This window comes from Neoarius graeffei, chromosome 24 (assembly GCF_027579695.1).
Source record: "Neoarius graeffei isolate fNeoGra1 chromosome 24, fNeoGra1.pri, whole genome shotgun sequence".
Classification (NCBI taxonomy): Eukaryota; Metazoa; Chordata; class Actinopteri; order Siluriformes; family Ariidae; genus Neoarius; species Neoarius graeffei.
The window spans coordinates 50,841,046-50,860,739 of record NC_083592.1 but is presented as its reverse complement, the minus strand read 5'-3'; the positions used below and the strand labels follow the sequence as shown (position 1 = coordinate 50,860,739).

At 41.5% G+C, this 19,694-nt stretch overlaps 1 protein-coding gene across 1 annotated transcript in view; it reads right to left on the bottom strand.

Annotated features, from left to right (window-relative positions):
• Nucleotides 1-19,694, bottom strand: part of castor1 (cytosolic arginine sensor for mTORC1 subunit 1) — a 49,751-nt gene that overhangs the window by 14,558 nt on the left and 15,499 nt on the right. Inside the window, exons 2-3 of the mRNA XM_060907443.1 lie at nt 19,245-19,315; nt 2,792-2,985 (exon numbers count right to left, since the gene is read on the bottom strand). Of these exons, the coding sequence (XP_060763426.1) occupies nt 2,792-2,985; nt 19,245-19,315 (265 nt within the window). The remainder of the gene's footprint in view (nt 1-2,791; nt 2,986-19,244; nt 19,316-19,694) is intronic.

The window sequence follows — 19,694 nt, the reverse complement described above, 5'->3', positions numbered from 1 at the left end:
TAATTGTAAAAGTGTTTTAGCCATGATCGTGCAGCAACAAATATTCAAGTTTAAAAAAAAAAAAAAATCCACACCCCAGTCCTGTGATTAGAACCTGAAGCACTTTGTTAATAAGTCATGTATAAACGATGTACCATGCTGACTCAGTTGGCACTTTCATTTATTTACCCACTCAGGTTTTAGCTGCTGCCGTCAGCACCTTCCGCTTTGTAAACCATAGTAGGAAAACATTTACATTCACCAGGACAACTTCATCACTTACGGCAAACATTTCCGATGACAAACTGGTGGTGTCGACGGTTGGTTATCAGCACATTTTCAGGTGTTACAACGGTGTTAATAAAAATAAATCTATTATGTGTAGCATTTTCCATGATGGATGATTGTTTTTAAAGGCAGCAAGTGGTCATGCCTTTTTTTTTTTTAAATATCGTCTGTGTGTGATTTAAAAAAAGCCCCACACCACACACCTGGTTATATTTTAAAAATATAAATAAAATAATTCAGAAAAACCTGAGACCACGATAAATAATCTTAAAACTTTTCCCACCTTTAATGTGACCTATAACCTGTACAATTCAACTGAAAAACAAATCTGTTGGGGGAGGTGGAGAAGTAGTACAATAAGCTGGTTGCACACCCTTAAACTAATACTTTCTTGAGGCATCTTTTGATTTAATTACAGCAGGCTTTCGTCTAAACGGGGGAACAGGGGCGCTGCGCCCTCTTACTCTCGGCGTGCGCCCCCTTACCAACTCCGTGAAAACATCCCAGCAACACTACGTGACAATGTGTCTGATCATCAAATACGTTATAATTGCTCCAAAAATATTCCAATCATAGTAGATACACCGCCAAACGGTGCAAAAACAATCCGAATTGGCGTTTTCCAGACTGAGGCGCCATGTTTACTTGTCGCGGCTGCTCTCGCGAGATTTGACATGGGTTCCATACAAGGTCAGCTGACTTGTAGATCGAGATTTCTCGAGACTGAATGACCTTTCACCCACCGGTGTGGGAGCTTTTGACAGAAGTAGTTCGCGAGTTGTTTTTGTTGACACTTGGGCATTTAAAGAGGTCATCCTGCAGCACGAAACGGAAGAAAGCCAAAGACTGTCCGGGGCAGAAGATTACTTCTTTCTTTTTCAATGTTGACAGACAATTTGTTACAATTTCCCTCTCAGATAGCCTCAGAATGTCCCATTGGAGCATTTTTTAAAGGTTTTGCACGGGGGGGGGGGGGGGGACAACCGGCACCATCTCCCCCCCCCCCCCGCTTCGCTCCCTCGCCATGGTGAGCGCCCTCATACTAAATTTTTCTAGAAAAAAACCTGTACAGCATTCAGTCTTTTGGGGTTCACACCTGCCATCAATTAAAATGACCCTAATTAACCCCAAATAAAGTTCAGACATTTACTCAGTTGCCTCCTCCAGCAAAAGCCAGCGTTCAGAGATGTTGAAAGGGATCAGTCAGGAGAAGGGGACAAAAACATTTCCACGGCATTAGATATACCATGGAGCACAGTGAAGACTGTCATCAAGAGGAAGTGGAGAAAATATGGACAACAGGGACATTACCGAGAACTGGACGTCCCTCCAAAATCGATGAAAACTGGTCAGGGAGGCTGCCGAGAGGCCTACAGCAACACTGAAGGAGCTGCAGGAATTTCTGGCAAGTACTGGTTGTGTACTACATATGAAAATCTCCCATATTCCCCCGGACTATGGGGTAGGATCTAAAAACAAAAACCCCCACCCATCCAGGCCTGGCTAAATTTTGCTAAATAAATCCCATCAACCCTCCCAAAAGCATGTGGGAAAACGTGTTATCGTCTGATGAAACCAAGGTTGAACTTTGTGGCCACAATTCCAAAGGGTATGTTTAGTGCAAAAACACCACTACGCATCACCAAAAGAACACCATACCCACAGTGAAGCATGGTGGTGGCAGCATCATGGCTTGGGGTTATTTTTCTTCAGCTGGAACAGGGGCTTTAGTCAAGGTGGAGGGAATTATGAACAGTTCTAAATACCAGTCAATTTTGGCCCAAAACCTTCAGGTGTCGGCTAGAAAGCCGAAGAGGAATTTCATCTTTCAGCACGACAATGACCCCCCACCCGAAAAAAAAAAAAAAAAAAAAAAAGTTTTGGAACGGCCCAGTCAGAGCCCAGACTTAAATGGAATTGAAAATCTGTGGGGTGACCTGAAGAGGGCTGTGCACAAGAGATGCCCTCGCAATCTGACAGATTTGGAGCACTTTTGCAAGGAAGACTTGGCAATATTTGCCCACTCTAGCTGTGGCAGGCTGATAAACTCTGACCCAAGAAGGCTGAATGCTGTAATTAAATCAAAAGGTGCTTCAACGAAATTAGTTTAAGGGTGTGCACACTTGTGCAACCAGCTTATTGTATGTTTTTCCTCCTAGCAGATTTGTTTTTCAACCGAACTGTACAGGTTATAGGTCACGTTAAAGGTGGGAAAAGTTAAAATAATTTACCGTGGTCTCAGGTTTTTCTGATGTTTAAAAAAAAAAGTTTTAACGGTGTGTACACGTATATAAAAATCACCCTAAACACAAGTCATAGAAATAAGACACCGAGATAAGGATGTGAAACCTAATCAAATTACGAGGCAAGATGGGGGAGGAGGAGGAGGCACACTAATGACCTCAAGATGGCACTGATTGGAAACAATTATTCGGAGATTTGAGCACACATCAACAAAATGACATCTGATGGAAAAACATCCATCCAAGCACACTTAACGCTAGATTCTGATCCACTTCTTTACCAGGATGAAGTCTGTCTGATAGGTGGAGAGCATGAAGACGGACACGTGTTGCTCGGCTAGTGGAGCGATGACCGACTTGGCGATCTTGGTGACGCCCACGGCCTGAGAGCTGCTGGAGGCGTTGCCGTTGGAGACAACGTTGAGCGGCAGCCAGATGGAGCATTCCACCTGCAGGTGCTCAGAGGGGGGAAGATCTGGAAGAGACAACAGCGAAGAAGATACATGAGTGCTAACATGCAACTGCATTAACAAAGAAGAAGAAAAAAAAAAAGGGGGGGGGGGAAGAAAGCGCTGACGCTTTTAACAAATTACAAGGAAAAACCACAAGTGCAAGTATTAATCAGACAGCAGATCTCAGAGAGCAATCAGAGCAACAGCTTTCTTAACTGCATGTCAAAATTGTACACATTGAAACTGCTTGAAATTTTCTCCTCAAGTTTGTGGTCAGCCAGGGCAGGGTGCTATTGCTAATCAACCAGAGGGGGGAAAAAAAAAAATTCAAAACGCACACTGAGTAGTCTGCTTCTCATTGGGGGGGGAAAAAAAAAAAAAAAAAAAAAAAAAACCAAACACTGCTGGCGTTCATTTGAACCAATAACTGGGTGAGAAACGCCACCGTATGGTTGTGTTGTTGCGTAGAGATGCAAACATGCATTTGTCATCCAGACCTCTTATACCCCTTTTCCACCAAATCAGTTCCAGGGCTGGTTCACAACTCGTTCAACTTGCAAGCCAGCTGAGAACCAGTTTGCTTTTCCATAGCTCGCGGTGCCAAGGGAAGCCACGTCATTACGTCGCTGTATACGTCAGTTACATCGTTGTACACATCAGTTACATCGCTACATTTGCATAAACCTTGGCGCGAATATCGAAGCAAAAACAAAACACGGAAGCAGCAACAATAATGGATGACTTTGCGTTTGTACAGCTGCTGCTTCTCGTCGCTTAAAAATGGCGATCTTTCGCGGTCTGGTTATTGTTGTTGGTCTTAACAACACCGCCCCCCCCCCCCCCGCTGACATAAGCTGTTCTTTCCTCTGGCCCAGCAGAGAGTTGGTGCTAGCCTGGAACCGGTTTTTCTGGCCCCAGAGCCAGGTCTTTGTCAGTGGAAACAGAAAACCCGGTTCCAAACTAAGCACTGGCACCAAACCAGCCCTGGAACTGCTTTGGTGGAAAAGGGGCATTACAAAACTCTTAAAAGCTAGACTGGCTTTCAGATTTTTCAAGTGGAGGCCATAAAAAGAATTTTCCCCAGACACCCAATTATTTGTGTTTAGTGGACCGAAAGCTACTAAATTCAAGTCACAATCTTATTTTTTAAAATAGAACAATGAATTTAGGGCCATGCGGCCCAAAATTCTCCATTTTTTCCTGCTTCACCATGACCCAATACAAGATACTATGTCACATCACATGGTGGGCTTTCCCCGTTCACGCAAGGCATTGTGGGATAGAAATTTGAAACGGGGGTGGGGTGGAAGACGCAAGTGTGCGAATGAAACACCGACTACAGTAATGGAAAGCGAGACGTTATTTTGCGAAGAAAAGGGAAAAACACAGGACCAAACTAATAAATATTGGCGCTCAGCGAGCACCTCTGTGTGATCAGCTGTTTGTTTAGCAACAGAATGATGGAACGGTCAGTGCACGCTCAAAGGGAAACCTGCGCACGCACGCTTCCTCTGTCTGCTTGACCGCGCGAAGCGAGCGATTTCATGCACATTTGCTTTAATCCCCTCAAATTAAAGAACTTCCCAGCCACAGAATGGCCCTGATATTTTGAGATATTACAGAAATAAAACATATCACAATGACCACATTTCAGAGGGAACTAAATTTCACCGATTTAATAAAATCGGAACGCTGTCTAGATTTAAAAACTTGAAGGCCATTTTTATGATTGGTGATCAAGATCTGGACATGGCTCTACAAAAATAAAACCACCACAAGCACCTCCATGTTCCGAATCTTTGAGAAACTTACCTTCAATTAATATGCAAATTAGAAGTTGGTCAATTTACTGACGTGATTTGAATTAAACTTACAGTGGTGCTTGAAAGTTTGTGAACCCTTTAGAATTTTCTATATTTCTGCATAAATATGACCTAAAACATCATCAGATTTTCACACAAGTCCTAAAAGTAGATAAAGAGAACCCAGTTAAACAAACGAAACAAAAATATTATACTTGGTCATTTATTTATTTAGGAAAATGATCCAATATTACATATCTGTGAGTGGCAAAAGTATGTGAACCTCTAGGATTAGCAGTTAATTTGAAGGTGAAATTAGAGTCAGGTGTTTTCGATCAATGGGATGACAATCAGGTGTGAGTGGGCACCCTGTTTTATTTAAAGAACAGGGATCTATCAAAGTCTGATCTTCACAACACGTGTTTGAGGAAGTGCATCATGGCCCGACCAAAGGAGATTTCTGAGGACCTCAGAAAAAGCGTTGTTGATGCTCATCAGGCTGGAAAAGGTTATAAAACCATCTCTAAAGAGTTTGGACTCCACCAATCCACAGTCAGACGGATTGTGTACAAATGGAGGAAATTCAAGACTATTGTTACCCTCCCCAGGAGTCGTCGACCAACAAAGATCACTCCAAGAGCAAGGCGTGTAATAGTTGGCGAGGTCACAAAGGAACCCAGGGTAACTTCTAAGCAACTGAAGGCCTCTCTCACATTGGCTAATGCTAATGTTCATGAGTCCACCATCAGGAGAACACTGAACAACAAAATGGTGTGCATAGCAGGGTTGCAAGGAGAAAGCTACTGCTCTCCAAAAAGAACATTGCTGCTCGTCTGCAGTTTGCTAAAGATCACGTGGACAAGCCAGAAGGCTATTGGAAAAATGTTTTGTGGACGGATGAGACCAAAATAGAACTTTTTGGTTGAAATGAGAAGCGTTATGTTTGGAGAAAGGAAAACACTGCATTCCAGCATAAGAACCTTATCCCATCTGTGAAACATGGTGGTGGCAGTATCATGGTTTGGGACTGTTTTGTTGCATCTGGGCCAGGACGGCTTGCCATCATTGATGGAACAATGAATTCTGAATTATACCAGCGAATTCTAAAGGAAAATGTCAGGACATCTGTCCATGAACTGAATCTCAAGAGAAGGTGGGTCATGCGACAAGACAACGACCCTAAGCACACAAGTCGTTCTACCAAAGAATGGTTAAAGAAGAATAAAGTTAATGTTTTGGAATGGCCAAGTCAAAGTCCTGACCTTAATCCAATCGAAATGTTGTGGAAGGACCTGAAGCGAGCAGTTCATGTGAGGAAACCCACCAACATCCCAGAGTTGAAGCTGTTCTGTACGGAGGAACGGGCTAAAATTCCTCCAAGCCGGTGTGCAGGACTGATCAACGGTTACCGGAAACGTTTAGTTGCAGTTATTGCTGCACAAGGGGGTCACACCAGATACTGAAAGCAAAGGTTCACATACTTTTGCCACTCATAGATATGTAATATTGGATCCTTTTCCTAAATAAATAAATGACCAAGTATAATATTTTTGTCTCATTTGTTTAACTGGGTTCTCTTTATCTACTTTTAAGACTTGTGTGAAAATCTGATGTTTTAGGTCATATTTATGCAGAAATATAGAAAATTCTAAAGGGTTCACAAACTTTCAAGCACCACTGTACGACTATTTTACCTGTGGTGAAATGGCTTATTAACCTCACGCCAAACTTTACAACAATCTCTCATTCAGTTTTAACAGCTCAAGTATCTCATCAGATCGGCTCTTGGGAGGAATTTTTGAATGGATATAAAAACAGATGGTTCTGAACTTTGTCTTTAAAAAAAAAAAAAAAAACCGACCTTCTGAACTCCAACTTGAGTGATGATTAACTCCGATAATCAAACTGATGAAATGAGTAAATTTGGGTTTTTGATTCATGTTGTCAATCGTGATCAAAAACACTGACCTTCAGCTCATCAAATGAGTCGATTTTCTCATTTCAAAAGATCATCCTGTACGCATCGTCATCAGAGCTCAGTGCACAGAGCCATCATGGCTCAAAATGCCACTTTCCTTGACTCAAGCAAAAAACTAAATATCCTCATCTCGTTATCTGTAGCCGCTTTATCCTGTTCTACAGGGTCACAGGCAAGCTGGAGCCTATCCCAGCTGACTACGGGCGAAAGGCAGGGTACACCCTGGACAAGTCGCCAGGTCATCACAGGGCTGACACAGACAACCATTCACACTCACATTCACACCTACGCTCAATTTAGAGTCACCAGTTAACCTAACCTGCATGTCTTTGGACTGTGGGGGGAAACCGGAGCGCCCGGAGGAAACCCACGCGGACACAGAGAGAACATGCAAACTCCGCACAGAAAGGCCCTCGCCGGCCACGGGGCTCGAACCCGGACCTTCTTGCTGTGAGGCGACAGCGCTAACCACTACACCACCGTGCCGCCCAAAATTAATTATTAGAAAGCTTAAATTAACAATGCTGCTTGGAGAACACATTGTGATTCAAGGAGCCTTGTGATCTGATTCAAATCATTCATTAAAAGAGCTTGGAAAGAATAATTCATTTATGTGGTGGATATCATTAAATCAGACATCAAATGTTTGGTTGGTTGGGCAAGGAACACAAAGTGCATGTGCACAAAGTGTCAGTTAACTCAAACCATGTGTCATCTCATTAACACCCTGATAAATACCATCCAGTAACCGATAATTTCATTGGAATGAATTTGATTCTGGGCCATTGATTACCAAGTGTTCAAATATGGTTAAAAGTTGTACTACAGCCTGCCACTAGAGGTCACTCACTCACACCATGCACTTTCTACTGCAACAGTTCTTCAGCTGGTTTCATAAAATCTTGGTTGAACTCTAACAGCCTGTAATGAAATACGAAATGGAGAAAATGCACAATTATTGGCTGAAGGCGAAGCAAATATCGGTAAATAATAACTGAAATTGAGGTCATTATTCATAGATCTTCACCGAGCGAATAATTGTTTTAGTATAAATACACAGGTGATTATTTAAAAATAAATAAAATCCCACTTCAAAATCAGTATGCAAATGTAATAAAGGCATGGCGAAGACTTGGGGCACTTATCTATGCGGAGTCACATAAAATCCTTTGTTTTGAAAATCGATTAAAAAAAAAAAAAATCAATCCCATCTTCCCTGTGAATAGTTTTAGGCCAAACTTCGTAGCATCTTTAGTGCTTTTAGGAACATTTTTCTTTCATCATTTGTAATTTTTCCTCACTTACGGTAATGAAGCGATTGGCCACTATTTTGCCAAATCACTCAAGGTGATTGAGAAATCGTCCAAATCCATTGACCGAATCCGCGCACACGACTTCCTATAATCACTTGTGTTTATATACTAATTATATAATGAAGATCCTGACAATAGATCTGAGTAAAGAAAATGACCATATTCCATTTAGGTTATACAACCACGAACAGGGTTCTCCAGAAAATCTGAAGTAGCCGGCTTTAATATTAAAAAAAATAAAAAGAATTTGCGATGGTGAGGCTAATGCTAGGGAGGTCTGGGGGCATGCCTCCTCGGAAAATTTTGAAATTTACACGCCTTCTGGTACATTCTCAGCTAATAAGTTACTAACCATCGCCCTGTAAAATGCTTGAAAAATCTGTATGAAATTTCCCTCCAGATGTGTGTGTACTCGACTTTCTCAGTTACCCTCTGTAGTACGCTGCCTGGCTCTACAACACAACTACATACGCTACAGCGTGGGTCACATGGTCCGGCTCAGCTAAATCAGAGTGCAAGAGTCGATCAAACATGGCATTGCTTCCGGTCATGACCCGACTCGAAGATAATTTTGTGGTGGAATAATTGGATTTGCAGCAAATTGTGGCCAGTGGAGACAATAAAAACCCTTGAACATTGAAATGCAAGTCCGCCCCAGGGATCAAGTAGCCGGTGCAGACTGTTTGCGTAGGTGGAGAAAACCACCGGTCGCCAGCGCTTGTGGGCCTCTGACGATACAAGCTTGTACAGAAAAACAGGCTCGCATCAGCAGTAAGTCTTTGTGAGCTTAAGTTAGACATTTCTCCGTTAGCATGTTTTGTTTTTACCTTTCACCATTCAAACTACTATATTTGTAGCCGTCCTGTGAGATTTAACAAAGGAGTGGAGCACAATGTGGTTTTTAGCTTTAAGGTTTGACACTTGTACGTTTTGAAATGCTTTTCTGTGCATCATGGATGTAAAGAGTTGCTAGACTCCATTGTAGATCAGCAGGTTCTGAAATGCAGTACTCAAACCAGCCAGTCTCACACCAGCTTGGCTTGGCCATAGTCAAAGTCACCAAGATCACTTTGAGATCAGATGTGAAAATTAATGCAAGCTCTTGACCTGCATCTCCAGGATTTGAAGATATGTTGTAAATTTGTACTGCACTGGCTGATTGGAGAATTACATGAAAAAGAGTACAGGTGACTGTATTTCATCAATTTCAGCATTTCAAAAATAGTACAATCTCACTTGAAGATGCATCAAAACATGTTAATGGTCCTCACCTTCTGGAATATTCCTGTCCTGTCAGCCTAAAATTGTACACTGGGTTCATGCCAACACTATCAATTACAGCAGCTTGACTGTAACTTCAACCATAAACCAAATACAGCGACAGTTATGGGTCCGTCTCCGAAACTGGTCTCTCATTGGGGACATTATGGTTAAAAAATAAATTTAATTTTACTTTTTTTTTTTTTGCATTTACCCAACACTCAATGTTTCTTTTTTCATGTTTAATAAGAATAAAAGACAGCATCTTGCTTTATCTGGCCTCCACTGTGGAATTTTGATTGCAATTCTAATGCTTTTGTAAAATTGATTTCCATATAAAATAACTCCATCATGAAGAATTAAAGCCCCTCCTTCACAGATGAGTGAAAATATTGAATAAATTTCCTCTTTTTGATTGCTTGGGTTAAAAATGCCAAGTTATGATGACTGAATTGATTATTCAGTTAAATATGAATAATATGATACATTTTGGGTATTTGATATGGCGAAATAGGACACAATGGAAAAATCAATAACACACCGGAAAGATGAGAATAACGGCGGTGGTAAAAGAACAGCGACTGTACGTCGCGCCGGTCTCTGCTGTAGCACGCGAGCAATGGGACATCACTACCGCACCGGACGGAGCGCGAGGCGGGGCAAAATGACTGGCTGTAGATTCTATCAAAAGTTCGATCTAAATTGACCACACTGTAAAATATAATAAGTTGACTTTACTTAAAAAAAATATGCAAAGTCGTTGCCTCAAAAAAAGTCATTTATGTTGATTTAGATAAATTAGATTGGGTTAACTTATTTTTTGTGAGTTTGCAGTACTCAAATTAACTTAGATTAGTTTGATTACATTAACTTATTTATTTTAAGTTTACAGTACAAGTTAATGTAATCAAAATTATATAAGATGAGTACTGCAAACTCACAATAAATAAGTTAATGTAATCAAATTAATATAAGTTTGTGAGTACTGCAAACTCAAAATAAATAAGTTAATGTAATCAAACTAATCTAAGTTAATTTGAGTACTGCAAACTCACAAAAAATAAGTTAACCCAATCTAATTTATCTAAATCAACATAAATGACTTTTTTTGAGGCAACGACTTTGCATATTTTTAAGTAAAGTCAACTTATTATATTTTACAGTGCATGGCTGCAAAATATTGGCCAAAAATACACAAACACTACGAAATATGAAAAAGAAAAACATTCTATAGAGATGAAAGTGGGGAAAAAAAAATCCTGAACTTTTGAAAGTCAAACTAAGATGGGGGGGGGGGGGGGGGGGGGGCGTCCCCCGAAAAAATTAACATAACACACAAAACCCTGCATTCTAGTACTTATTTTCACTAAAACAAGTTATAACTTAAGCCGTTTTCTTTCATGTACATTAATGATTGTGTCAAAAATATCAAATTTAATTCCCCTAGTTAAAGGAGTAATTTTCAGGACTGAGATTATATATATATATATATATATATATATATATATATATATATATATATATATATATATATATATATATATATATATATATGACAGTTGAAGGTAAACTCAGCAAAATCCCAAAAAACAGTCCTGTTAAAAAGTAAAAGGTCTGTTAGAGTTTCTAAAGCTTTCAGTGTTGGGGACGTTGAGCCTCGTTTATCAATCTTTTAGTAGAGTTGTGCGTTTGCAGAAGCTAAAGTGAACTAAACATTTCCAATTCATATTTATGTGAGTTGAAGCCAATTGTTTACATTAGTTCATATTGTCTGTAAATTTAAACATGCCAATGAATACCAAATTTCTCATGTAAATCGGGGCGGGGCGGCACGGTGGTGTAGTGGTTAGCGCTGTCGCCTCACAGCAAGAAGGTCCAGGTTCGAGCCCCGTGGCCGGCGAGGGCCTTTCTGTGTGGAGTTTGCATGTTCTCCCCGTGTCCGCGTGGGTTTCCTCCGGGTGCTCCGGTTTCCCCCACAGTCCAAAGACATGCAGGTTAGGTTAACTGGTGACTAAATTGAGCGTAGGTGTGAATGTGAGTGTGAATGGTTGTCTGTGTCTATGTGTCAGCCCTGTGATGACCTGGCGACTTGTCCAGGGTGTACCCCGCCTTTCGCCCGTAGTCAGCTGGGATAGGCTCCAGCTCGCCTGCGACCCTGTAGAACAGGATAAAGCGGCTACAGATAATGAGATGAGAAATCAGGGGCGTAGCGAGGATTTTTCAAGGGTGTGTGTGTGTGTGTGTGTGTGTGTGTGTGTGTCACACACTGACTGGCAGCCTGAGTGCATTATGTAACAAAAATAAAATTACCATTGCTAGTTTTAGGTAGCTTAGAAACCGGCTCTTCCATTATAAAATAAATTGCTTACCTCTCTTCACGTCGAAAGGAGGAGGAAAGTTTTGCTTGTTTTGACATGGCGAATTATTAACACAAGAGAAAATACTTGTAATTCGCAACTAAAAAGACTGCAGCTACACTGGCAGCTTGAACATGCTTTCTAGTGCGATTGTGTTGCGCTTGCGAAGAATGGTGTCAATCCTGCATGCCTAAGCTCGTGCACCTGAAAGCGCACACGCCTAACGAGCTCCGGCATGAGCGCCCTTAAAAAAAAAAAAAAAAAAAAAAACCACCTGTCTTTAATCAATGAACTGTGTTTGGGCTAGGGCGGCACGGTGGTGTAGTGGTTAGCGCTGTCGCCTCACAGCAAGAAGGTCCGGGTTCGAGCTCCATGGCCGGCGAGGGCCTTTCTGTGTGGAGTTTGCATGTTCTCCCCGTGTTCGCGTGGGTTTCCTCCGGGTGCTCCGGTTCCCCCACAGTCCAAAGACATGCAGGTTAGGTTAACTGGCGACTCTAAATTGACCGTAGGTGTGAATGCAGTGTTTCCCCTAGAAAATGTTTGAAGGTGCGGTGGCAAGACCTGCGCTCAGACGTCCCACCCCAGTACGAGGATAAAAACAGCCAACAGCACAGAAGGCTATACATAGATTAATCCATCGGTCATGACTTTAGCCCACAACATGCCAGCACATAACTGCGCAGAATAAAATGCTAAAACAGCCAACAGTACACAACAAAAGCACCTTGGTAGTAGGCTAACTCAACTTAAACAACTTGCTTGTATCAGTACCAATGCAGGATAGAAACATTGAAAACAGAGGAAGCAGTGCACTTGGCGGTGCTAACAGAAGCAACCAATGACTTACCCTTAAAACTTCCCAAAGGCCTGCCTGCGTCTGTCATTGGCCTGCACGAACTCCTTTGCGATGGCTGTCATGTCAGTTTGTTCCAGAATGTCACGGTGAATATGGCAGTTCATCAAGTCATTCAGTCTCTTTTGTGTCATTGTGGATCGGAGGTATGATTTCAGTCGACGAAGTGTGGAAAACGAACGCTCTGCTGATGCCGAGGGTACGAAGGCCAAAAGTCAGGGCACCGAGGCCATAAAATAAAACAATGATTTTAAGTTCATGTCTATAATGAATTTAATTTAAGGACTAATGACTCTTCTGAGGAAGATTGGAGTCCCGGTCAAAACTATCAAGCAGGTAAAGAAACATCTACAATATTATGTCTGAAGATAAGAAAATATTGAACACATCTAAACTTATCAATCCATCACTCACTTCAAAAACTGTAAAACTTAAACCTATATCCTCCCATAATTTTTGTTCAATTGGCACTAAATGTGCAAGAGCATCTTCAGACTGTACTACTACGCAGATTTTTGATTAATCAAAATTGAGCCTGGAGTCCATCAAAATGTTTGACTGTAAATGGAACATATACTAGCATGCAGGCTACTGATTAACCCATAAGAGCCCAGACCCATTTCTCAATCAAGGAAAATTATTGAGGAAATAAAATGAACTAAATAGACGACAAAGAAAACATTTCTGACCTTTTATTTTTTAAAATAGCACTTTCATGTCTCAAGATCTGAAATATTAAATTGCAGATTTGCAGAACACTGCAACACTATTACACTGTTAACCTGAACGTTCATTCAATGCAAACAGTGAGTAAATTCCACTTTTAAAGATTAGTTTTATTGCATTACTTAAACAGCATGAGTATATGAAGAGGACGAGACAGTCATTGGGTGTACTCATTTTTGTAATTTAAACTATCATGTTTTACCTCAGGCCACAGCGCTGCCCTGTTGTGATCGGCTCGAAACTCAAGACAAGTCTGTGCTTGTCCATTGACGGCTACAGAGGAAGTTGCGCCATTTTCTAATTTACACAGAGCAATTTAAGGTCTTTGCACTTTTGACAGCAAGCTAATTAGCATGTTAGCGGCTAGTCAGTACGTTAAAAGTGGGTCAACGTTGTAACGACATAACGCTACTGTACAAGCAATGCTTATTTAACGGTAACAAACTTAAGCCCTATATGTTGAAATTCCTCTCTTATTCGTTCGTTAATTTATCACACAGTCTTACCTCAGTCAACTTCCCTCCTTCTGAGAAAATTCAACGTCTCAGGGCCTCTGCATGCTCTTGCGACAAGGCTTTCGCAGACAGCTTTTTGCAGACAGTTGTAATTTATCGTTGAGCGGGGAGTAATAGGCGTGCGTGATGTTATCACCGCCACAACGCAAGGGGGCGCGAAGTCGCGAAATCGCTAGGAGTAGTTGGTGGGTGTGGTTAATGGAGTGTTTATCCTACGGTTACTTATAATGACTAGAACTGGAGTCGTATAGATGTACATACTTCCTCACTTCCTCGATCAACCGCTCTTCGTGCTGCTCCATCTTTGCTCGTGTTTTTAAAAATGGCGGTCGTGAAAACAAAAACCGGGAAAGTAGGGAAGCGGAAGTGCGTGTACAGCAGATGTAGAGTGGACCAATCAGAGCCCTCTTGTCTGCGACGCTGTCTGCGAGGCTTCTGTGGTGGTCACAATTTTTGGGAGGTGCCCACAGAGCGTCTGCGAAGGTTGGGGGGGGGGGGGGGGGGGGGGCTACGCAGACACTGTCTGCGACGCTATCTGCGAGGACTGGGTTGTCAGCATAAATTGGCCTTCAGACGCGGACACAAGTGGGCGGGGGATGCGTTTGATTAAGTCTCCTGATTGGCTGGTGATAGATTGGTGTCATTATAGCGTGTCGGAGCGGTTCATGCCAGGCTCGAGTCCGCTCAACGTCAAAAAATATTGGTTTAGACCATTTTTTAAATAATTTTCAAAAAGTTACCCGGGCCACGGCCCCCCTTCAGGAATTCCTGAAGGTGCGGCAGCAAAAATCAAGGTGCGGCGGCCCGCCGCAGCCAATTGTACATAGCGGAAACACTGGAATGGTTGTCTATGTGTCAGCCCTGTGATGACCTGGCGACTTGTCCAGGGTGTACCCCACCTTTCGCCCGTAGTCAGCTGGGATAGGCTCCAGCTTGCCTGCGACCCTGTAGAACAGGATAAAGCAGCTAGAGATAATGAGATGAGATGTTTGGGCCATTTAAGGACTGCGCCCATGCAAGGACGATGTGAAGTATTACGCCGTGTCTAGGACCCTGAAAAATAAATTTCTCCATTCGGAAAACTGGAAATTTTCAACAGTTTTGTCAAATATCCGGATAAATCTGGAAGACTTTCATCTATAATTCTATTGCCTTATACTGCAAGACTAAAACACTATTTAAAAAAAAAAAAAAAAAAAAAAGTCAAAACTCCCCTTTTCAGTGATGACGTCTGAACAGATCACCCGCGTAACAGAAATACCACAAATAGAAGCACGATCAACTTCTAACTGCTGGAGTGGAAAATTCCATTCTACACATGCAAATTGTTAATGTGTGTCCTTCCCCGCACACAAATAACACTACGGTTTTTAAAAAAAATAAAAAATAAAACCCCACAACTCATTTTATAGCTCAGAGATTCATACAACACCAGCTACCATCATAACATATTCCGTAAGAAACATTCGGCTTTCGTTTAAAAAAAAAAAAAAAAAACCGCTGATTTAACACTACATTTTTATATGGCGTAGTGATTTTAAGTTACTACTTTTGGTGAGGTAGTGACCTTGACCCGGAGGCTTTCCATTTAGATCAAAGCACACGATCGTATTGGTTTTGGGTCTGCGGAAAATGGAGTTACGACGGTGATCAGATATTTTGCATGATGTTTTATTACGGTTATGATTATTCTGTGAGCGCACCATCCTTAGGTGTATAAAGTTACAACTTAAAATACAATTAGTGATAACTGTAGACTTTTCAGTGGGCTACAACCTTAAGGGAATGCGATGTAGTCGACCGTTTATCATGTCCCAGATCAAGCCACCAGTTTTCCACAAATTTGCAGAATTTTTGCCAAATTCTGAATAGGAGTATTCACATCAAAGATTTAGTTTTATCTGTATTATTTCAAATTAAAACCAACATCACCATTCAAAACCGTATAGTTTATTGACTGAGTATATTTAGTGGGGCACCCCCACAGTACCCAGTTTCTGAGACAGACCCATATAGCAGTTTAACTGGATGCCATTTTTATTCCTGCATATGCTGCTGTGAGGAAATTCATTTTTGGCTACGAATCTGTACTCTTCAGGAAACACTAGGTGTCTCAAAACAAAATTAGCCTATCAATATTTAGCCTACACAGTAACCAGTACTTTGTGTGCTAACAGTGCAAACATTTCTCGGTTTCTCTTCATGAGAAAAAGTTTGAGTCAATATCTGGAAGATGATGAAGCTGTTCAATTCCCAAGACTAGTCAATTATTAACCCCACAGCTTAAAACAAAAGACTCAAGCCATTTTTAGCAACATTAGCGAAGCTAGCCAGCTACAAACACAGCACTATAACTAATTTGGCCAACAATGCCATGCTAAATGCAAATTAGCAAGCCAATCTCAAAAACATGCTAAGGCCACACCAATTCGATTAGCTGGTTCTCGGAATTGCCGCTTGAAGAAAATGCAAGGGGGGGGGGGGGGGGGGGAGATATAAATCAAACTCCCACCAACAGAAAAACAGACTGCAGGTTGAGGTCATGTGACGTCGAAAACCAATCAAATCGCCCCTTTCACTTTATCTAAAGACTTGCGGAAGAAACATGCCTGTGGAGGGGAATCCTGCAGAGCCTGCGTTTGTGATCGTTAGGATATTCAGCGAACAGAAGCGTGAAATCTTTGACAGGTGTGTCGAAATTCAAGAGGGGGAAAATTTTGCACCGTTGTACTCAAGATGCCGTGAGCTTCTTACCCTGCGATGTGCCAACCTGGACTACAACTCCGTGGAGGTGGGTTTGATTTACATTAGTGCTGTCAAAAATGTCGCGTTATTAACGCATTAACTTGACTAAATTTTAACGGTGATAATTTTATCGCGAGATTAACGCTCTGTGACATGATGTAGGTTTTTCATAAGCTTTTGAAACTGCCAGGAACTTGGAACAGAAAAAAAAAAAAAAAAAAACACGATAGCAGCTAGACTGTAATGCCCCGCACAGCCAGAGTCCTCTGCCCTCCTCCCCCAAAGAACCAGCGCGGGCAGGGCGCGCTAGTAGAGATGGGATTTATGGCTCTTTGATGGGATCCGCATCTTTGTGATCCGTTCTTTGAAAAGAGCCGTTCAAAAGACTGGCTCATTTGGCTCTTTTTAAATATTCATTCAGTTTTAAGACGACAGCGTCTAAAGAAGCCAGATCCCTCTGAACTGTAAACTCAATGCTATCCCAGAAATCCTTCCTGTAATATGCAAATTTGGCCGCCTCTGATTGGACAGCGCGACGCATCAACAGGCAGAAAGTGTAAAAGTACAAAATGTGTTAAGTGAGCTGAAACAGTAAAGATCAGAGTCAATGCAATATTTATCAATGAACAACTTAAACTTAATATAATAGTGTACTTTATATTATAATCAAGCATGTCAAGCCTACCGTCACTGTGTAACCTGTCTCTCTGATTAGAGACCAACTCAAACAGTACATCATTTCACTCACGGTTCTCTTGCTAGCCCCGCGCCGGTGCTCGGCTTAGGTTTCACTTTGCAGTAGCTGTGTCAAGACGTGTTATGCTTTGCAATAAAAAAAACATTGGTACAAAGCAAGCCCATTCACTTTATGCTAAGAGAATTACAATGTTTTTTTTTATGTGACAAAAATGTGCGATTAAATTGCGATTAATCGCGAGTTAACTATGACTGTCACGACATTAATCGTGATTAAATATTTTAATCGCTTGACAGCACTAATTTATATACTTCATTGATTGATGTGAGGGGCAAACAAAAAAAAAATCATTCGAAGTATTTAGCCATCAGAAGTAGCCTACTCTTGGTCAAATCTTTTTTTTCTGTGCATTGTAGATGTTCAATTGCCTGTAATTCAATCGTTTATTTAGCCTCTCTGTTTACTGGTTTGCCTGATAAAAGACATGCAGCCAGAGCTCACCCTGCTGACAAGGACAATACATGACAAATTTACTGTAGGCCTACTGGGTTTATTCCCTTGTTCATTTTTCCTGGGTAGCATCCCTCTTGAGCAGGGCTGCCGACTGTTATGTAGTGAGCGTGAGACACACGCGTATGACTGCCCTCTCATGCCCTCACGCAACACACCTCCTGTTTCTCATGCAAAAAAAAAAAAATCTGCTCTTACTCTAGCCTGATTCACTTAACTGCACATTGATGAATATTCATCTCGGTTAAATTGATCGCGGAGTTTTAGTCACATAGGCTACCGTCCGCATATCTGGTGAAACAGCGCGATCTTGTCGTTCTAATGCTATTAGGTCACCCGTTGCTGTGATAAACTGTTTTCGTGACAGAAAAATGAGTTTGAATGTAGGCCTGGTGAAGTGTGTGGTGAAAGTTAGTCTTCACATAAATGCTGTGAATACAACATCCATATATCTTTCAGGGTGAAAAATTCTGCCAAGAGATGGCATTCTGACTTGCCAGGCACAGTTGTTTGAGTTCCCCTTGGGGGCTTGTTTAAGCCTCGGTCACAACCGGCTGTACATGCTCCTACAGCCGGTCTACGTGCAAAAAACGCAAGGAGGGCATGCGTGTGACGTGCTGATTTTCGAGCCGTAGACCGGCCGCAGAGGTTCTTTGTCATGTCAAACAAACTACAGGCGCTTACGGTTTTTTTTTCAGGTTGCAAGACAAAAACTTATGGCCAATGTGCGTCTTTCTCCACGAACCAAAAAAAAAAAAAAAAAGAATCGTACGTCCGGTTGTGACCTAGGCTTTACACAAAAGGAAAAAATGAAGACTTGTTTCAGACTTATTTTCAATTATCGTTAATGCATACGGGTGGAAATAAGATAAGCTATTAAAAGAGCCATATGAAACGTGTAACAATAATGTATTGTCTGTTTTGTTTCTCTATTATGAAAGCCCTCCATTTCCACCGCTAATTTTACCATCAGCATTTTTTTAATTTTATTTTTATTTCGCTCGCTTCATATTTTTCCTGAAAAAACCCGAGAACCAACTAATTAAATTGGTGTGGCCTAATTAAATTTTGTAATAACATTTTATTTAAAAACACACAAAGTTAGCTAACATTAGGCTAATAATACTGCAGTCAAGTTCATGGCCCATTGTCGTGGTATTAGCCACTTTAAAAGTTGTGTGTGTGGGGGGGGGGGGGGGGGGGGGGAGTTTTGATGCCAAGTGTAATCGATTCTTTTCAGAGTAAATCTACCACCATATCGGAGGTAAATGTCGACGTTACCAAGACATTTATGATGTTTTTACCGTCATTCCACCTTCACATTGCTTGTAAAAGACATGAGTTACATGCTAGCAGGCAAATCTTCAGCCTCAGTGTATTTATCTGGTTTTCCTATAAAATTAATCACATTTTTGCAGTTTGGAAAGCATAATTTAGGTGGAACAGAAGTAGCTGCCAGTCCTACAGCACGAAAAAAAATAAATAAAAAGGGTTTGCAAAAGTTTAAATCTGTGCACATGCGTTACCTTTAAATCCTTCCTCATCAAGAACGACCGTGTAATTTTCTGGCGTTTCTGTCAGACTGAAGAACTTGCATCTGTGAGAAAGAGAGCGAGAGATTAGAAGAGTCCGATCAGACATGATGTAGCGAAACAAAAACAATAACAGATTGCTGCGAGGAGTTTTCCCCTCAGCGCAACAGTTAGGGATCCGAGCCAGACACATGGAGCTACGCTAATCCGAATTCACAAGCCATCTTTGGAGACGAAGATGCACCCAATGGTTGTTCTGTTGGAGAATAGGCCAGAACTCATCTGAAAAGCACACAGCGTCATCTGATTAACACATAGGAACAACACGGACACCGCCTGTGTGTGTACGCACTTGTACCCGCTACATATTGAGGACATTTTGGCTGGTCCTCACTTCTTCAAAGGGCTTTTTGAGGGGTTAAGACTTCGTTTTAGGGTTCAGGT